The 22,257-nt window shown below is 32.9% G+C and overlaps 2 protein-coding genes across 2 annotated transcripts; one reads left to right on the top strand and one right to left on the bottom strand.

The window, feature by feature from the left end:
* Positions 1 to 720: 720 nt before the first annotated feature.
* On the top strand, positions 721 to 10,875 carry LOC105322008 (uncharacterized). Its single transcript, XM_034475158.2, has 6 exons — positions 721 to 900; positions 1,774 to 2,193; positions 2,340 to 2,696; positions 3,627 to 3,713; positions 6,439 to 6,554; positions 10,226 to 10,875. The coding sequence occupies exons 1-6, from the start codon at positions 825 to 827 to the stop codon at positions 10,310 to 10,312; spliced, it is 1,143 nt and encodes a 380-aa protein (XP_034331049.2). The 5' UTR covers positions 721 to 824; the 3' UTR covers positions 10,313 to 10,875.
* An 8,562-nt stretch (positions 10,876 to 19,437) lies between these two features.
* On the bottom strand, positions 19,438 to 21,363 carry LOC105321989 (beta,beta-carotene 15,15'-dioxygenase). Its single transcript, XM_011420493.4, has 2 exons — positions 21,066 to 21,363; positions 19,438 to 20,954 (listed from the first exon to the last, which is right to left on the bottom strand). The coding sequence occupies exons 1-2, from the start codon at positions 21,219 to 21,221 to the stop codon at positions 19,581 to 19,583; spliced, it is 1,530 nt and encodes a 509-aa protein (XP_011418795.3). The 5' UTR covers positions 21,222 to 21,363; the 3' UTR covers positions 19,438 to 19,580.
* Between the last annotated feature and the right edge of the window lie 894 nt (positions 21,364 to 22,257).

The following is a 22,257-nucleotide window of genomic DNA, read 5'->3' as shown; positions in this document are numbered from 1 at the left end:
TTTAGTATATCTTTGAAAACACATACACATAAAACCTATTGTGAAAGTTAACAAAGATGGGGAAATTATTTTCTATCAGAGTCTTGCACCTTTTCAATCCCAGGCCACGCACTCTATTATTAATATGATCTTTGGGTTTTTTTTATACACGTAGTCCTTTTTGAAGGGTTCAGAAAGGAAGGTGGTCGTCATTACAATATTGTAAATTTTCTACTCCAGAATGAAACTTAATTAAATGCATATATATGAGACAAGTTTGTGTTTGAGCTATGGTACTCAGGTGACTGTTAAGGCCTATTGACCTCTTGTTTCAATGGGTTGCACTGTAGCTTCCTGGGTTTTTTTTCTCTTTTTTTTCAGACCAGTGGGCTACAGGTCTGCAGTATCAATATTTGTTTCATATACCTTTAACCCATCAAAGTAAGCAAATTTGATTATTTTTAGAGTGAATTGAATGATTTACGACTATTATATGAGAATTTCCACAGATAGTATAATAATTACACTCAGTTAAAAATTAAAATCAATAATACGAGGTAATAAGCATAAATTCGAAAATCGCTTTAGAGTCGCTCAGACATGATGATACACTATAAAACATATATATCACGAGCAAATAAATGTTCTTGGAGTGGCAGGTATTTATTTATCCAGCTCGCTTATCACCTTCCATGTGGTAATCTATAAATCGAAGTTTTAAACTTCCCGATTGCACATTTAAGTTACCTTATTATGTAAACTTCATTCGTTTGCAAAGGATCCGGAATTTGTTTAGATTTTATCCTCTTCGTTGAATCGAAAGATTAGCGTTTTTATTGAAAGTCATGGTTTTCAACGAAAACCTATACATGATAGGATCTACTTTACTTGTGTTGGGATATACTTGTGCAACTGTAAGAGGTTTGTTTTGACATTTGAAAACAAATGGGTATTATTTCAGGTGAAATTAAACAAAATAATTTTTAGGTATTTTATACTGCCAGGATTGTCTATTCAGGGGAAATCAGTTTATCAAAACGTAGGGGAATCTTATTGAAATCCAACTGATAAATTCATGTGTATTCTAAAGGGCATTTAAACACAATCTTAAAGTGGCTTGCTACACCTTATAAATGTTTCTCAAATAAGCTGAAAATTACTTGTTATCAAAAAAAAGTATTACGTCAAATAGGCAAATCATAAGCATATCATCTTCAGAGAAAATAAATGAATATGAACAAAGCCTCAGGCGGATTTGACCTCGCGATCAAACAGTTCAAACCACGATACGTTTACCACTAAAGCTATGGTTATATTCAATCAAATTGTTCGATACAAACAATTTCTTGTGACGTATTGTCATAAAAAGTTAAAGCCTTGATGTAGTGAGCTACCTTGAAATGTTTCGGATGAGTTGACAAATTTTAGTGTAAAGCGCAGACGTGAAAAATAATGATAAGTTGGTGTAATTAAGACAACGTAAATATGTGATAAAAGTAAGAAGCGTTTTCTAAAAATCTATGACAATTTATTACAGGTAATAGAAATATATGAAATAACACAGAAGTGGAGATGGAAATAATATTAGTAACCACAAGCAAGCTGATTACAATAATTTTCAAAAAATCGATTATTTTATTCGTAGCATATTCCTGAAACAAAAATTACAATAAGGACAAATTTTACGTAATTTGTATTGTGAATTTTTTTAAAACGCCAGTGACTATGATCATTTGACAACAATGTTATGAGTGATGCATATGTTATGATACGGTTTTTGTTATTATTTAACAGGCAGTGATTCATTCACATATGAAAGTAATAACAAGAAAACCTCGGAACCAGCATGCTACGGCTCTACTTACACAAGTTTTGTCAGTTTAAGTTGTCCACAGCCAGAGGTCGTGTATCCATTAGAAGTGTATGTTGGAGCGAAGCCTAATTCTACGGGATGTCTTGACTTCGAAAACGATTACACAGAACATGATAAGGATTTAAAAGAAAAGTGTTGCAGAAATATAAACGAGACCACTGATTGCACTGGCGAATACAACGGCCCAAACAGGACACTAATTATTGAAACTTGCATGGGTCTTAGCCTTTGTAAAAATATACACGTTGTATGGGAATCGACCAGCAATATGTCTTGCTCGGCTGAACATCACTATAAATCAACAACTAATTACGCATATCTAGATTATTTCTGCATAAAAAGTAAGATATTTATGTATTTAATATTAGATTTAAAAATTTACGTTCTTAAGAGATATAAGATCTGATTTCGAAAAGTTCACAATTTCTAGTTTACTGTTTTTTCCCACATGTTAACATTTAATTGTTTTTCTTCTTCACAATAACAGAATCCACAATAGGAACGCCAGTTCGAAATCACAGATATCAAAGCCGTAATTCCGGAATGTTTTATCTAACAGCCAACGATATTAACTCTTACAAGAGTGGCATGTTGGACCGAAATGTTACATGCAGTTTAACAGCGTCTACTAACCTTTCAACCATTGAGGTCTGGATTATGGACCTTCGATTCCGACCAGAATCCCTCCAGAAAGTGGTTATATATGATGGATCGACGGGAAAACAGTTAGGAGGGTCAAATCATACTCGGCCATTTTTGCAGCCGATTTCAAGTTCCTCCAGTATTAATATTACCTTCGAAACAGTCAGGAGCAGTGACGAGTTTCTTTGGCTCGGGTTTGCAGGTAAGTAGCTTTCAAATGAATGTTAATTTGAGCTGCTATTATTTTTAATTATTTGACATCATATTTAATTTTAAAGCTACAAATTCTGTGTGTACCTAATGAACGACGTTATGTATTGAAATTATATTCAAAATACATTTTGGAAATCCTGTGGTTTAAGATCGGGAATTTAATGTAGGCTTCATTTTTGGGATGCTTTAACTAAGTAAAACATTCAATAACAGTTCTACGAGAGACTCCTTTCTAAGTTGTTTTAAAATAACTATTTGTGCCGTAATAAACAGTGCCGGATAATTATATCAGTGACTTTTATGCATCCGTCTAAGGTGTACTCTTAATGAAAAATCATATGATACATGCATATTATTATGCTCCTGTCAGTTTGTCACTAATACATTCAATAATAATACTCATCTATTTTCGCATACAAAGTATACAAAGAATTTATGTAGCATAAATATACTATGCCAAAATAATGCATGGTGAATGTTTCGTATGAAAATCTTAAGAGTGCCTATAGCGGGTATCGATCTCTGAACCCTATAATCATTAGTTTAGGTATTAGTAGCCCAATGCGCTACCGAGGACGCTATAGCAGCCAATAAACCACAAGCGCGGTTTTTATTTACTTAACTTGTCGTTACCTACATTTGGCATTGAACAGTTTTAAATATTATGATATATTTATCGAAAATTTAAAAAAGATGCTGTACTTAAAACGCAACATGAAAATGTTTATCACATGACACATGATATTACAAAATTTGAGGAAACAGCACTTTTGTGGTGCTAAATTGCACATGGGGTACTGTTATGATTATTCGACAGTGTGATTTTTACAAACGTCTCCGAAAAATATTATTACATTTTGTATTTTAATAACATATATTAGTATGTATTAGAATGTTTCAAATATTTTTACCCGTACAGCAAATGATGCCTATATTGTGATTGCGTGTGACGTATCAGATGGGACGCAAATCACAGGCGATGTTGAACCACTCTCCCAGGAAAAAAGTAAGAAATATATAAATTTATACTTTAGAATTGCCATTTTCAAAACGCAACTTGACACTTCATGAAATTTATCTGTCCCTTAAAGTTATTGCAAAAACAGAATGCGATTTATTTCCATGCAGTATAGTTGAGCAACACGCATTGTGCGTTGAGATAATACCTAGGCTATCAACCGTTGTTGACAACAGAAACGATATCATAAAGTGGTATCATTTTTTTTTACTTACAACCATGTCTGAGTCAGAGAAATATCAGCACATTGTTAAAAACCCAGTTTTGAATACAACGATAACACTTCTTTAATTGTCTCAAGAGTGTATAGCAGTTTAGAAACTGTGAAGGGGGCTGGATGGTCGTGGCCATATTTAGACTATATAAATCTCCTTTTAAAAAGGGGGGGGGGGCTCTGTTTAAAGATATCGGTAATTTTAAAGTAAAAATTTTTTTTTTCTTTACTCAATGGTAGTTTATACTCAGATGAATCAGTTTGAAAAATGTGAGGTGGATCTGTGGCTTGTTTCATAAAGGGTCGAGACTTAGCGATGCGCCGGTGTAAATACGGGACTAGTTCGAATCTTTACGTCCGACTAAAGTTAAGCCCAAATTTTATGTCCACTCATAGGCAGGCGTTCGGACGTAAACATAAGTAAGCATAAATATAATGAAACGACGATTGTATTGTATCACTAATGCAATATAATGTATTGTCACATTTAGATACTGAGAAAGAACAATTTATACTCTTAATTCTGGCCTTTGATTGCCACGGGAGTTTCTCCGGAATTAATGTGCATATGGGGGTTTCCCCCAAATAAATATAAGAGAGAGAGAGAGAGAGAGAGAGAGAGAGAGAGAGAGAGAGATCTTAATTTATATAAAAAAAACGTACCTAAATTTTGATTTTTATAAACTTACATTATAGTTTTCTAAACCATTTTTTTCTTTATACAACGTTTACCATGAACAAGTTTACATCACATTTAGTAATAACTTCACCTTTTAAAAATCTTTCATTAAAAATGCTTCCTGAGAAAAAAGGTAATTTTTTTTTGTAATTTATCAATGAACAGTATATTCTTATAACATACCATGTATGTACCTTTGGATGCATTGATATTAAATGCAAATAATACTGAAAATCGAGGCCGATAAAACTCACTGGTACTACTAACTGCACAATTATAAACTTCATTTGTTATTCTCTTTTCAAAGTGAAGATATGTTATTGAAACATGGTTTTTCACTACACGAATGATGCCACATTAGAGTTTAGACAAGTCTGCAATTCAAACTGATTTGATAAATACAAATTATTATTTCTAAATACTTTATACAAAAAGTGTAGCTTATCATTATACATGTACATGTTTAAAATACATTATATTGCGATAAAATACAAAACATCGCGAAATGATTGAAAACAAAAATACATAAATTTTGTTTTATAACACCTGAAGTCCTTTCAATTGAAATGCACAATGACAAAGAGCGACAAAGGTCAGAAAATTGGATGTAAACATCAATATGACAACTTGTAAATTTACACCGACCCAGTAAATTCAAAATATTCAATATGATAAAAGTAATACAATAACATATATTTTGGACTACTTAATTAATTAAAATGATATATTGGTAATTCTATTGAGGACATTACACAAGTCATTTACTCAACCAAAATAATACCGAGTAAGCTTGCTTTAAATTAAACATTATACATGTATTATACGGATAATTCATTTTATAATAAGATTTCCATGTGTTTTTGACACTAAATAATACTCCTTGCGCTGGTTTTCCAGAAAATCATATTCACTTCACTATTTTGTAGTTGCCGTTTCAATAATGTTTTATCTATTTGTATAATTTAATTTTGATAGTATGTTGTTTTTTTGTCCGGTAAATTGTTGAAGGAGAGGGAATATTATTTAAAATTTTTAACCTTTGTGTGAAACAAGAATTTATCAAATCTTAAAAATTTTAAATAGAAATTATTATAATTGCCAGTTCCTCTAAATTTGATCATATTTTCACATGCTACATGCACCTTTACATAACAGAGTATAATAGACACAATTTTATGCATGTGCAGTGCTGCGTTGTCAAGGCATTATGCTAAAGCTACAGTCTAAAGTTTACGCCTCTAGTTACACCGCTTCATGAAATGCAAAATACGCCCGACTAAGTTTCGGTGTAAGTCCTCGAACAAGACTAAAGTTAGGCCCAAAATGTAGGCTTCTTTATGAAACGAGCCCCTGATGTCTAAATTGTTGACCACCAATTGCAAACCTCATTAACAGTTCAATGTACAGCTGTGTTAAAATTATTTCTTTGTTAATAAATACACGTAGGTGCCTGTAATACATAGATATACAAGTATATACCAAATCGGTAAACTATAACATGTGTATTTTTTAATCGAGCGCATTTTTGAAAGTTTCGAAGTTTTTGTAAATCTTGACAGTTAATTATTTTATTTTAAATGCTTTTAAATTTTGCTTTTCGTCCTAGATTATTTTTGCCACCTAAACGTATATTTTAACACTGACAAATAGAAAAATTGAATATAACATGTACGTGATACTCACTAAATTTTGCTTTTTTATATTTAAAAAAAATATGTGAGCAATTAATGTTTTTCTTTGCACAAATCTAAACTCCGATCATTTTGATTAGCACCTTATATATGAATAATCATATATTTTTGTGAAGTTATCTTTTACAGAGCAGAATGGTTATATGGTAGCTGGCATAGCTGGAGGGATTGGGTTTCTAGCAGTCTGTGTTATAATTGGCTTTATGGTGTACAGAAGGATCAAAGCAAACAAAACAAATAGAAAAGTACGGCGATCTCTTTTATGTTCAATGCAAAACACAACACAAGTTCACCCTTATTTCTATTATACATTTTGTCTAAAACATGGATAAACTATTCTCCGATACCAAATTTCTCCCACTACTTTTTAGGTATGAGAGCTGTCAGCACCTTTTCCAAATGCTTTATTTGAAATATAAAATCATGTCAGACTCATTAAAGGCGAGGGACGGAAGTCAAGGAAATATGTCAAAAAAATATCTGAAAAGCATTATGTTTGACCTACGACAACTACATTGAATGTACCAATTATAACATTGCCAATTAGTTTGTAGTATTTACATCTGCCAATGCTATTGTCTCTGATAACACTATCAATCGATTTTGTAATGTATCATTACCTTAATTTCATCAATGACTTTTTTAAACATTTTATAGTCTAGTTCCTGAAAATCATATAAACATAAGTTATAAGGAATCATTCTTTGATTTTTATGAGTTGAACAAATACGGTCGAACGTAATCAAAACTATCAGAAAGCCCCCGACCGTATTTGATCCCCTCATAATACTCAATACTCAAAGAATCGTCCAGTGTTCCTTAATTCTCATAATGCATGTGTATATACATCGAAATAAATGTACAGTACAGGCAACGCGGATCCCGTGTTTCCCGCGCCCCGTCACGGTATAAACACATCGAGGTGATCGGCCAGGTGAGACAGGTATACCGCGTTCCCATCACGGTAAACTCATCATCTACCTGTCCCCGCCACGGTAAAATTATCGATGGAAAAGTATCGTATACAAGCGGGAGTTATCTCCCCGAATGACAAATAAATTGAATGTTTCTTTATATTTAATGACGATATTTAACCCGATTTTGACAGAGATTATAATCGAAATACTTGGAGTCTTTTTTACTATTTTTTTTATTTCATAGCTATTAAATAAATTATAAAAGTATTTAATTTAATACTTGTGCAGCAATTGCAAATAAAATATTTTCGAATCCATTATCATATTTTAAGAAGGTCGTAAAATTATCATGAAATGATTTTAATTGCCAATAAAATTATAAATGTGTACGCAGTGTGATTGTGTTTTCTTAACAATTAATTGGTCCGCCTACATTTGTATTGTTTGTTTTGAAGTCCATGCGTGTCAACTAATGATGAGCAAGTGATTAAAAATTAGGGCTTCCTATAAAATTACCAACCCGGTATTTTTAGCATGTTCCGTTCATTTCTTACAAGGTCTTTTACGTGTAAAGAACATTTTTTGTGAATTCACGTTTTATTGAATTTGTGTTGCGTTACCTTAGGTACATGTATGGCTCGTCGTTTGTCACTGCGCGAGGATTCCCACTTTCAAGTGCGTTACGTTTGCGACGACAATCTTTAAGTGCGAAGCCGTGTGTTCTTATAGAGTCAGTCTGACTGAGAGAGTAAGGAGCCTTAGAGATACCCAGAGTTGCATAAAATTATGTAATCGAAAGATATTGTGGGTATCCCATGTCATGGTGTCGTGATGGTGTACCAGCTACCCGCCGTGACGGAGGTTAGCGTTCGCTTGCGACCGAGCCCCCCCCCCCCCTCTCTCTCTGTTAACAGAATAACTAGATAAAAAAATTTGAGAAGGAAATGTTGTTAAACTGTTCTTATGTTCTTACACATTTCAAAGAAATTAAGAACATGTTTTGAAAGTTTTGCATTTCATGCCGATAAAAAAACATTTAAACATTTCAGTAAATGTATTGATGTCATTTTATGTGGGCATGAACATGTAATCTTACTGAATATAAAGCTACTACAAATATGTAAACCCGTATCCCGTTATCGTAACCTTATCCTCCCCCCCCCCCCAACCGCTTTAAGACTGTCGAAGTTAACATTATTTGACTTCAGTCCCAATTGTTTTACACAAAGGTGTGAAACCGTCGCACTGACAGGAAATCACTCTACGCTTGAACGCACAGAATACACAGGAATGAGGCAGGTAGATAATCTGTGTAACGATTGACCAAGAAGAATTCTACATGCATATCAAACAATTTTACTAATAGTTATATCAATTAATTGATTTATTTTACTGCGTTCTTTAACCGCTAAACGTGTTGAAGATGTTCCTTCCCGCAAAAAACCTCCATTATAAATTAAACGAGAGATAGAGAAAAAACACAACGAATTAAACTTTCCAAACACAGTATATCATGCATCACGAACATTGTAAAAAAAAACTTAACTGTTAAACATACTTCTTTTTTTTTCTTTATTAAAAATAAAACTAATAGAACGAAACTTTATCATGGAGCAAACACGTGGTAGAGCTAGCGGGTTGATTTGATTGACAGGTGCAGCACGTGGACTCAAATCTGAAATTGCATGATGGATTCAATCACAGTGTACCATATTCTTTTATGAATACTAATTTTATGAATATTTAGTATTGGATATTAGTATATTTCACATAAGTGTACGTTAAATTACGCCTAAACCTCTCTCTCTCTCTCTGTCTCTCTCTCTCTGTCTCTCTCTCTCTCTCTCTCTCTCTCTCTCTCTCTCTCTCTCTCTCTCTCTCTTGTAAGGTGTTGTGCGATTAGACGAAGCCGTACGCGATATAGACTTTTTCTTTTGTCGTGAATAGGTGTGAAAACCCTCAAGGGCATGTCGTTTTCTACCCTGAGTTTGTTAATCACTACATGTATACACAGAAAATTATCGTGACTTAAACTTTATATGTATACACAGGAAACGCATACTGATACACGTTATGATTCAATGTGCTTTAACGCAGCACCAACTTTATATATGAATGATAATTTTATTATTGAATGGAAAAATAGATCTCTTAGTTGATTCCCAACATTTGTTCATTTCTTAATTTAAAACATACACAAGTCATGTATTGACAGTTTACGGCGCTATGCGTGTAAACTTATAAAATGAGAAGATGAAATTGCTCTGCATTGATACGAGTTCATATCTTATGAAAATATTTAATTTTAAGATTGTTATAAAAACAGGATTATCAACTAATAGAAATAATAACTGAAATAAGCACGTCAAATACAAAGATATGTGTTCTTATTTACACATCACAAAATTAAACAGCATAATAATCATTTTATGTTGTAATTCGAATGTAGTTTCCGATGTCATGAAATTCTATTTCATAAATATAATTTATTAATTTTATAATAATATGGACCACAATTAATTTACAGTGCAGCTGTTATGCTTAAATCTGAAGTCGCATATTTGACGTGGATTTACGCGACCTGCATTGCCTGTAATGGTAAAGCAACAACAACAAGCAGCAGCAGGAATAACGGTAAATCACACCGTCGCGGTGTCATCACGGTCGCAATCCATACCGCGATCAAAAACCGCGATGGTGTATCGCGGGAACGATAAAAATACCGTGACGGTAACGCGGGCCAATACGGGATCCGCGTTGCCTGTACTGTATCATGTCGAGTTACAAAGATCTGTATTTGTTGACAAAGACACATAATATAAAATAAGCTTCCAAGTTTTCAAAATTATTGTGTTTTCTTTTGGTGTTTACAACAAGTTATATTAAATTTATTTCACAATTGTTTTGCTCAAAGTGACCTTAATCTATTTCCAAAAGACAAATTTATTTAGTCCACAAATAACTGGTATACTACAAGATATTTTTATTTTCTTCTGAAGGTAGAAGATGACAGAAGAAACCTTCCAAAAAACGAAGACACTCCGGGAATGAACAATGTATCAAACAACGTTAAAGAGCTGCAATAGCTTCGGAAGTGTCAACTTAAGGTTGAATAAAACATCATCACACATAGCCGAGTGGATAAAGTGTCGAGCTTGTGATCAGTACATTCCGAATTCGAATTCCGAATAGTTTTTTCTTGTCACTTACTGAAATGATTTTTTTTTACCTCCATTTTTCCCAAACTGCACATTTTTCTCTTTTTTGACATACATATATGTACAGTTTATTTATTATTATATCTTTTATAATCAAATAATTAACTGTTAATTTGAGAGACTTTTTCCAGGTGTGTTATTCACCTTAACATTTTTTATATTGAATGATGATGATACAATATTTTTGCGATTATAAATATTGATGTGCGATTTTAGTGGATACGACACATGAAATGAGTAGGTAGAAAATACCAAATTTGATTGATTCATTGTTCCACGTTAAAAATATTCATTAGAATCTTATAAGGTTGTTTTCCATCCGAGGCTTAAAGAATATGAAGTGATTATGATAATTATATACATGTAAATCTGTTTTTCATAATACTCTCACACAGTAAAGAAGTGTGTGTAATAATAGATTATTTTCTCGTAATACTTAATCATATGTGTTATGATTTTGATTCTACTGTCATTACATCCGATTTATTATTAGTTACCTTCGTCGATTTATTTCTAAAGTCGTTTTTTAGCTCACCTGAGCTGAAAGCTCAAGTGAGCTTTTCTGATCACCTTTTGTCCGTCGTCCGTCTGTCCGTCTGTCTGTCCGTCCGTCCGTCCGTCTGTAAACTTTTTACATTTTGAACTTCTTCTCTAAAACCGCTTATCCAATTTCAACCAAATTTGGCACAAAGCATCCTTATGGAAGGGCGAATTTAAATTGCAGAAATAAAAGTCCGATCTTTATTCAAAGCGGAGAAAACCGTGAAACTGTAGAAAAAGGGGGGTGCATTTTTAAAAATCTTCTTCTCACGAACTACGGACTCCAATTCAACGTAGTTGAGCGTAAATTATCCTTTTGGGAAGGAAAATATAAATTGCAAAAATTAAGTGCTAATTCTGTTTCAAATCTGAGTTATTACGAAAATAATAATAAAGGGAAGGCGTGTTTCAGCTTCGAGTTCGGCATCCGGTAAAATGGGTAGGCAAGACTTGGCCTGGGCAAAACAAAAGATTGGCAGTTATTAATCTGCCAATCTCATTAAAATTTCAGGATATTTGATAAACCAGTATATTTGTATTCGCTGTAAATATTGCTGCAAAATAGTGCGTATTTGGAATTGATGATTGCCGATCTGCCTTGGCTTTTATTTTGCCACGGCGGCCCGGGTTTGCATACCCATTTTACCAAGACTCGTACTCATACTTCTAAAACGAGGTTCTTTGTTTAAAGCAGCCATGACATTATACGAAAAAGGGTCGATCTGACTATGATAAATTTGCTTGTTATGCAACAGTTCGCGTATGAAGGGAAATTTTTGAAACATGCAAAATATACTGGTGCCGATTTTGTGAAGTAAATTGAGGCTAAATATTTCAATGCGTTGACAGTTTACACATGACGTTGGTGTTAGCTTGTTCTGATTTTCGTTTCGTTTTCATTATTTATGTTTTGTAACCTGGGAACTATCGTCTGTATTTCGTGATTTTTACGTATCAAATCAAACAGAGACTTCGGTAAATCAAACAGTTAACTGTTTACCTGCGCAAATTAAGCAAAATCTGATGTATCAAAAGAGTACTGAAATACAATTCATTCTCTCGGTAATTCGGCATTATCTTTTGCGTAATGGTAGATTAATGCAATAGGTTTTGTTGAGATGTTCGGCATTTTCTCTAGTTTATTCAGTTTAAATAGAGTTTGATATCGCTAATGGAAATATGTAGGTATATACATGTATATATATGATTCATTTTGAAAAAATAAATTGTGTTCTTTATTTGTTATAGTGCATGTTTCTTGTGTTTAATTGTTTACGAATTCTATTTACTAACCATTTTTGAGTGTTAAGCTTCGAATTATAAGCAAGATACAGAGATTTGCTCACAATTCTATGTTTGTACACAGATCTTGAAAACAAAAGATTAAAAAAGTAAAACAATTGTCAATATTTATTAAGAAAATTTTCAAAGTCTGTTCTTCCAGAAACCAACTTTAACAAATTATTGTATTGTAAACTTAACCTTCTTTCGTCATTATTACTCCTACTGTACATGTGATCTTTGACTGTGTTTGTGTACATTTGTATAAACTCATTTTGAGCCTCAAATACCAGTGAACTTGTCTTGAGTGAATAAAAGAATTTAAAATCTTAGGCCATTCTTTTTTTTCCATTTTAAATGCTGAATAGGAAATACCAAGTTAAAAATCTTAAGCTGAATGTAATAAACTTATGTGAACAAAATGACTCAAACCTAGGCGAACTGTGAGCTCTGTATCTTGCTAATAATTCTACGATTGACGCTGAAATTTTGGTTGAACGTTAGAAATTCTACATGAATTAGAGTATGTTAAATACTTGTACAAACAAAATAAAAGAATGTATATGTGAATGAATGTGTATACCTACTCTCTGGGGCCCCCTCTTTATACAATAAATAATATGAAATCTACATCAATTTTGATAATTTTTCAGACACGAGTAAATAAAAACGACATATTTAAAACAGTTTTCATAGTTCTGACACATTTCTGTTGCGGGGATAAAGTAATTATCGCTATTCCTAAGAAAATATCACAGCGGAAAATTATCCTGGTTTGTACGCAAGGTAAATAACAGTCATTTAATTACAATGGAGAAGACAAATTAAATTTATGAATGTTTTTAATTTGAGGAATTGAGCACATTGAGGTACAATTTTCTTCTTCACATCTATACATGTAGGATTTTAAAAATTAAATACGATAACTATTATATTTTTTTAAAAATACAATAACTAGTATGTAGTTGATGAAAAAAATGTACCTATATGCTCTCATATATTTTGATCGCTTTACAAAGTGTGTGTAAGTGTGTGTGTGTGGGGGGGGGGGGTTAGAACAAAAATATAGGGAATAGGAAGTTAACAACTTACCAGTATACCCCTACCAAATGTTTAGTTTTATATCTTGCGAAGGATTTTCTTATTCTGGTAAAAATAGTATTTCATGAAGGTACAATGTCAAAGATTACGTGTATGCAAAAATAAGTGTAAAATTCGAATACTTGACAATATTTAGGGTCTTCCGTTTCCAACGGAAGACCCTTTTGTTTTTCTACGGTTTCTTTTTTTTCTTATTAGGGTCTTCCGTTTCCAACGGAAGACCCTCTTGTTATTCTATTGTTTCTTTTTATTATTAGGGTCTTCCGTTTCCAACGGAAGACCCTCTTGTTATTCTATTGTTGCTTTCTATTATTATTATTTTTCTTTTTCTTTATTTTTCTGACTTTTTTAAAGCTTAATATCTCAAAAAGTTTTCAACAGATTTACATGAAACTTTCAGGGATTATGTAGCATCATCGTCCCTAAAATATCTTAAATGTTCAACTACAACGTCACTTCCGTTTCAACGTTACGTCAATTTTTAAATTTTAAAAAAGTGATTTTGTCCAGGGCGTTTTTCAAAAATGCTTCAAGATAGAGACTTGGAATTTTCTGTGTTGAAGCATTGATCGTTTTTATTTGGACATAAAGCTGGAATTTAGTTTCCGTCACTTTCGGTCCAAACCGGAAGTGTTTTAAAATTTTCGAATTTTCGAATTTTCCGTTTTAATTTCAAATGTTTACGAGGTTTGTAGAGTTGGTCATGTTGAATACGAAACTGAAATCCGTTTGAAAATCGGACGATTCATTACAGAGATATCGGGGTTTAAAAATTGATTTTTCCGGAAATTTTGTTTCCGCGTCATTGGTTTGAAAAAAAGCTTAATGTTAATAGTAAAATTAACTCGTACCAAAAATAATTGTTAAGTCGTACTTAAACACATTCGGATTTTTTTTGTTAAGGTGTTCTTAAAATCAAGAAGGTTTTTGTTAAGTCGTACTTAAAATCATTCGGATTTTGTTAAGTCGTACCAGGAATAATTCGATGTTTTCATCTTTTTATTTTATTTTCTCTTGTTATTGGTTTAAGAGCTCTGCTTCTTACAGGAACTTCCAGCTTTACTTCCGACATTAACGGGAGACCCACTCGTTGCTTTGCAACGAGCTTTGCTCTAGTTATTATTATTATTCTTTTTCTTTATTTTTCTGACTTTTTTAAAGCTTAATATCTCAAAAAGTTTTCAACCGATTGACATAAAACTTTCAGGGATTATGAAGCATCATCGTCCCTAAAAAATGTTAAATTTTCAACTACAACGTTACCTCCGTTTCAACGTTACGTCAATTTTTAAATTTTAAAAAAGTGATTTTGTCCAGGGCGTTTTTAAAAAACGCTTCAAGATAGAGACTTGGAATTTTCTGTGTTGAAGCATTAGTCGTTTTTATTTGGACATAAGGCTGGAATTTAGGTTCCGTCACTTCCGCTCTAAACCGGAAGTGTTTTAAAAATTTCGAATTTTCGAATTTTTCGTTTCAATTTCAAATGTTTACGATGTTTGTAGAGTTGGTCATGCTGAATACGAAACTGAAATCCGTTTGAAAATCGGACGATGCATTACAGAGATATCGGGGTTTAAAAATAGATTTTTCCGGAAATTTTGTTTCCGCGTCCTTGGTTTAAAAAATAGCGTAATGTTAATAGTAAAGTTAACTCGTACCAAAAATAATTGTTAAGTCGTACTTTAACACATTCGGATTTTTTTTGTTAAGTTGTTCTTAAAATCAAGATGGTTTTTGTTAAGTCGTACTTAAAATCATTCGGATTTTGTTAAGTCGTACCAGGAATTATTCGATTTTTTCATCTTTTTATTTTAGTTACTCTTGTTATTGGTTTAAGAGCTCTGCTTCTTACAGGAACTTCCAGCTTTACTTCCGACATTAACGGGAGACCCACTCGTTGCTTTGCAACGAGCTTTGCTCTAGTTCTTATTATTATTATTCTTTTTATTTTTTTTCCAACTCAATTATTTCAAAAACGCTTGCATCGATTGCTTTGATATTTTCAGGATATATGTGTTTTTGAAAGATCTCTATGATATGAAAAAAATATTTGATGACGTCATCACATTCGTCAGATATTGACGTTTTTCACGTTTTAAAAAGTGATTTTGTCCGGAGCTTTTCTCCTTTTTGATTCAAGATAAAGCCACGAGTTTTACAGGGAAGGAAGAACTACCATTTTACTTATGACATAAGGCTGGAAACTCAATTCGGACACTTCCGGTCGAAACCGGAAGAAAAACCATTTTTTTTCAATTTTCATGTTTTTTGATTTTAAAGATTAAACGTACGTATCTTACAGTAATTTTCATGCTGAGTACGAAACTGAAATCCGTTTAAAAATCGTACGATGCATTACAGAGATATCGGGGTTTAAAAATTGATTTTTCCGGAAATTTTGTTTCCGCGTCCTTGGTTTGAAAAAATAGCGTAATGTTTATAGTAAAATTAACTCGTACCAAAAATTATTGTTAAGTCGTACTTGAACATATTCGGATTTTTTTTGTTAAGTCGTTCTTGAAATCAAAAAGGTTTTTGTTAATTCGTACTTAAAATCATTCGGATTTTGTTAAATCGTACCAGGAATAATTCGATTTTTTTCATCTTTTTATTTGAGTTACTCTTGTTATCGGTTTAAGAGCTCTGCTTCTTACAGGAACTTCCAGCTTTACTTCCGACATTAACGGAAGACCCACTCGTTGCTTTGCAACGAGCTTTGCTCTAGTTATTTTTGTTATTCTACCGAGGGACCATATGGCACAATATCTTTTGAACGCCTATTGTTGCTCAGGTGAGCGATGTGGCCCCATGGGCCTCTTGTTTATAAATACACCCGCACGATATTGTCCATATCAAAACGGTCATTAACTACTAGATAAATGTCAACGTTATAAAAGGCTCTTAAAACTTTTGATAGATACATATATGTTACCATCAAACCAAGTACGTTCCTTTTTAATTTGAAGTTTCTCTCTAAAAATACATGTACAACTTGGAGAATTTGCATGCTATGTTTAAAGAGGCATACATGGTTACGATTTTGGTCAAAATTCTTTGACCGATTTTTATATTTACAATTCGGCATTTTTGATAGGCAACCGAAATTTATAGGGTTTTTCGTTGAGTTATAAGCAAGTTACAGAGCTTAAAATTCTCTCCAATGTAAAAAGGCGTTTGTTTACATTAAAAACGTGAAATAAAAATCTAGTTTTAGACCTAAAATAAATGTGTTAAACGTTAGAAACTGTTTATCTACGCTGAAATACATAAAAAGATTGACAAATGAGATGGAAACAAGATTTTTACTTGTATATTGAACCTAGTATGTAAACAAAAACAGATCAGGAGCCTTGTTTACATGACAAAGAATTGTCAGCCCTCTATCTTGCTTATTACTCCACGAATGACTCTCAAATTTTAATTGATCATTAGAAATACATTCCTGAAGTATTGTAAAAAATAAAATACTTCAAAAAAAATAGAATTTGACCAAAATCGTAACCATACCACTTGAAACAATGAGATGCTTTTTATCGTGCCAGCACATACATATTTAGAGTGACAAGGGAGACTCCACTATATCACCAGTTGAAATTAACAACATGGTCAAGTAAATGCAGAAGCATAATTGTTTTCAAGGAAATGTATTTATAAATACATTGAAATTAGTCAGATTTAAAATGGTTCGAGCAATTTAGACATTTTTATTACAGTCGAATTTCTACTCCAGAGTTCAATATTGCTTGGATCCAATTATTTCGACTATTGATACACAATGCATCGTAGAGTTTGATGGAACGAATGCTATCTTTAAATATTTTATCTCTTGCTTAAGTCTTGTCGAAAAAGTCCAATAATTCATATTAGAAAAAAAATGTGCGTATTTATTAATATACAGCTATAAGAAACTACTTGCTCTGTAAAATTACATATCTTTGTTTTTAAAATATAATAATCAATCAAATTAACTTTTGGCAGTACTTTAAGCATTGCATTACATTAACATTACAATTTGATATTTTGACATTCATTTGAAATTATACATCGAGTTATCGTTCATATCGTACTGAAATACTACTACTACATACTGAAGGTGGGCATGTACGTGTTTAAAACTTGAAACAGAAAACCTTGTTACTTAATTTGTATCTGACAATGACTGTACGTGAATCTGATACTAGACGCGTAATATTTAAGTAGAATTCTACTGGCACCTTCCTAGTTGTCACTTCTAAGTATCCTGAGTTTGCATTTTAGTACTGAGAAAAATCATAATCCTTACTCATGTTGACGCGATATCGCATATCTGATTACTGAAATGTGTAGAAAATGGAAGGATTTCTCAAAGAGAGGACGTACTAGTCTCCTGCTGAATGAAGTAAAAAGAAAATAGACATCATTTAGAAGGTGGCCATTTTAAAGGGTTGAACTTAGTATGAAAAATGGCTTAGCTTAAAATTGATTTTGCATTTGATATAGAATTTTAATTAAAGACCATGCACATTCTTTCATAACAGTCTTTTTTGGTAAATAGAGCAAGCTTTGGCCTAAGAAATAGAAGGGATATTATAGTCAAAAACTGGAATTTAAGAAGACACGTTTTGGCCTCTACATTTGATCCATGATTTGGGTGCTAGTTCATTTCAAACCATTACCCAAAAGCAATTTCTTATGAAGACTTAGTATTATACAGATAAGTCTGCGGGGAGAGATCATACGGTCTGGACATGACTTCATTTTACGAACTCTGACTTAGACCCTGAAACTTTGTTCAAGGTCAGTGCATACCCTCTGTTCAAGGTCAGTGCATACCCTCTGTTCAAGGTCAGTGCATATCCTCTGTTCAAGGTCAGTGCATACCCTCTGTTCAAGGTCAGTGCATACCCTCTGTTCAAGGTCAGTGCATACCCTCTGTTCAAGGTCAGTGCATACCCTCTGTTCAAGGTCAGTGCATACCCTCTTATTAAAGACACTATATATGATACCTTTTATTTTTAGTTCAAAATCGCATTTTGCAATAAATTGTCGGTAAGCTTGAAAACGACAATCGAATATTAAGATAGGTAATTTACCTATCTACCATACTTTATTACTTTTTGGACAAGAAAACTTTTTCTAGTACATGTAGGTAACACGGTTATCTCTATTTGTTTTACGCCGTATCTAACTCATTGCCAATGGATGTATGTACACAGATGTACATGTACGTCAGTTATTTCAAACCTGTATCAGTAGAAGTTCAAGGTTACATATCATATAGCATACATACATATATCTGTAAATTTCTATTATCACCATGTTATGAAAACAAATTAATTAGTAAACACAAAATATTTCGATCCCTCAATAAGTTCGAGAGAGAGAGAGAGAGAGAGAGAGTTTATATGGCACCTCGTGTATTGTTTATTTTATATCATTATATGACATTGAATCTGAATAGCGCATTAAAGATAACATGCATGTATTGAATTTATGTTTATCTTAATGTGTATAAATAGGTCAAAGTATCGAAAGGCAGACGTACATCAATACCAATCATTTGATAACACGTACAATCAAGGTCTCTAACACCGGACATTTATCAATTGCATTGAGTGCAGAAAGGATACGAAAACCCATTGTTTAATTTTTAGTTAATCTTGTTTCATGAATTGACACATATTTGAAAGTCATTCCTGCTTTATAGGACTAAGAGGGAAATTGTCTATTCGAACAATTTTTATTATTTATTCTTTGTATTTCAATAGACCCCTCCCTTTTTTTTCTCGAAAAATTATCAGAGAAAAATTATTAGATGTTGATGGAAATGGCAATATACATCTTTGGGAGTTTAATTTGACAAAATAAAACCAAAAGAAACACGTTTTGATGTAAACCAATGCAAATCAGGAAACAAAATAAACGCATAATGCAAAAATAAAACTTTGTCCTTCATTGATTTAAAATATTTAATTGGTCAATTCAATAGGATAGGCGACAAAGTGACCCCTTGTAACAGCCCATTTATTTTCTAGTCTTGAAATAAAACACCAGAACCAAAACTTTTTTTTGTATACTGTTTGTTTTTATTCATAAATAATCATACATAGTACGAAATTAAAACTGTTTAATCATTTAAACTACTGAATTGTATATGTTCAATTTTAAGAATACATTACACACAGAAATATCAAAAAAAAAATTATGTCAAACACGCGCTGAAGTTTTATGTGTCTTAAAATACATTTTCAATAAATCTACCATGAAAATGAAAAGGAACTTGGAAAGGAACGATGGCTTTGGTGATCGGTTTCATTGTCTTTGGATCAAGGAGTAAAATGTAACTTTTGCCAAGGTTTCCGTCCAGAACTGGCACCATGAGAATACCGTCGTCTTCGGACAAGCCTTCGGGATTCGGAACAAACCAACCCTCCATAGGATAGTGACCAGGAATGGACCACGACAAATCTCCGGACGCGTTACAGACGTCTTTTTTAACGAAAGAAAAATTGCCCCATATCTTGTTGTCGCTCTTGAAAACAACGCCATATACGAAACAGTAATGTTTTGACCTATACTTCTCATTAATAGTAGGAACTTCTAGCATGTTGACAAAAGGAAACTTTGGGTTTTTGTCAAATGACACGGGGGTCATTTTTGAGGCTTTCAAGTCTATTTTATACCTTCTTAGATAAGGTTTAAAGGGCACATTATCCCGTCGTGTCTTGTTCATCAAAATGTCCATTTCGAAAAAACTTGTCAACGACGCATCAGGATAAGAGACTACGTCCATTACAAGGGTGGTGTCGTCCAGTTCGTAAGCGTTGACGTGATGCATGGAAAATATATTTTCTGTTTCCATCGTTACAACCTTTCCAGTTTTTAGGTCTATAACATATGTTATAGTTGGCTCGTCTTTATGAAATGAAATGCTATATTTTGGGAGAGAGTATCTCAACATCTTTTCAATATCAATGTAAAATGGACATCCGAAAATAATAGCGTATCGTTCTGTGGTAGAAAATGAGTGCAGATAAGGCATCTTTTTAACTTCCCATTCGGCAATCTTTTCACGAACATCGGCCGATTTTGTTCGAACTAAGGTAAATTTATGACGCATATCGGGTAAAATGTTCAAGCTCTGCAGAATGGTGAGGTGGTCATTTTTGCCGTATTCTTTAACAGGATGTGCCACAGACATTATACTTATATAAGGAAATCCGGTTTCTACTCCCGGAATACCTGGTTTGCTCGGACGAACTGTGTCCAGAGTATAGCAGTCTACCACATACAGTTTCCAGGTGTCGCTGAGAACGACGCAGTCTCCAGAGAAGTTATATACATTGATGTTCATGTTGTCTAAACCGTGATGCAAAGCAAGTTCTTTATCAAAGAAGCTCATGGGCGGAACCAGGTCGTCAAATGTCTGGTAGGGGGCTATGTCATTTATTTTCAGTGATTCGTTGTAACATTCACTACCAAGAAATTTTGCTGAAAAGAAGGCTGAACCATTGCCTGGAAATTGCCACGAATACAATTTCCCAAAGCCATCAAAAAGATTCAGGAAAGACCGTCTTCCCATTTCATACCTCGCGGGTCCGTTCCGAATCTTTAAAAAAAAATACAAATCAAATGCGCATATTTAACGTTAAAAAGTTTCACAACATAATATGAAAAACAGTTTCTTTCGTTATTAAGTAATTTTATTTTAATTACCAACCAGTGAGCCTTTAATCCATTTTGGTACGGGGTTGTCAAAGTATAGTGGATATTTGTGGGTCTCGTTTAATACTGAAGTTCCAAACAGTAGGTTCCACCCAGGGGTCTGCGCAAGGCTTGCCACAAAGTATAGACAGCACAGAAGTAGACGGATCATGTTTAATAAAAGTTTTGATTTGATTACACCTGGTCTTTAACCTCAATTTATACTGCTGATCACAAGTTCAACTCTTCACATTATATTAATATACCTACGCAAGCTACACTATGTTTAGCAAGATTATGCAAATCACGATCACCTGATTTTGAAATTAAACTATCTCATCGTCTATCTATCTATCTCTTATTTGTACATTTTTTGTCACATAAAAACGCTCTACACACAGCAGAGATTTAGGTATCAGTCACTGATCTTATGTTTTTATCAGATTACTCAAAGTACTACAAATAACACAATCATAAAGTATACGAAGATATATACATGTTTTAAAAGGAAACGAAACTCTGCTAATAAGATTATATATATACATGCACTTCAGAAATGATCGACTTCCCTTTCCTCCTTTAATACGTTATGATTAATGGAAATCAGAGGATAAATTTACCTAGTTTCGAATACTGTTTAAGGTTCAAAACTTGAATGAAAGGCGCGATCAATAGCTCTTTGGATATTGACATATTTTGAGTAACAAATCCAATTACTAAAGAGGGAAAACTAAATTTAGATCTTTTATATTTTTTCTTAAATTAGAATTAAAAGAATATTTGGTAAGGGAATTCAATCGAGAAAATCGAAATAGATTGTTAAAAATAATTTATTGCTTTTTAGTTTTCAAATCTTTCCTGACTAGTAAATTATACGTTCTTTCTTGAATTTTTAAATGGAATCCGAAAGATCTGGTCTCGTAAGGGAAAAAGGGATATAAATTGATAGAAGTGAGATTAATTCACAGTAAAAATGATCTTTTTTCCGTTTTTTTATGGTCTTTCATGATAAATAAGATGACGTAAAACGTATTTGTGGAAGATTGTGTTACCATTTCATGTTAAATTACCAGAGTCTGAATAGCTTTGTGGACAAATGATACATTCAGCAAACTGTAAACAAGTTCTAGGCTCTTTCATGTAAAATAATGAATGCAACCACACTCGTTTGCAGGCAGTGTAAGCTTTTTTTTATATTCTTTTCAGTG

This window comes from Magallana gigas, chromosome 9, assembly GCF_963853765.1.
Source record: "Magallana gigas chromosome 9, xbMagGiga1.1, whole genome shotgun sequence".
In the NCBI taxonomy this organism is placed as follows: domain Eukaryota; kingdom Metazoa; phylum Mollusca; class Bivalvia; order Ostreida; family Ostreidae; genus Magallana; species Magallana gigas.
Note: the sequence above shows the minus strand (reverse complement) of the source record. Positions and strands in the feature narration are given on the sequence as shown.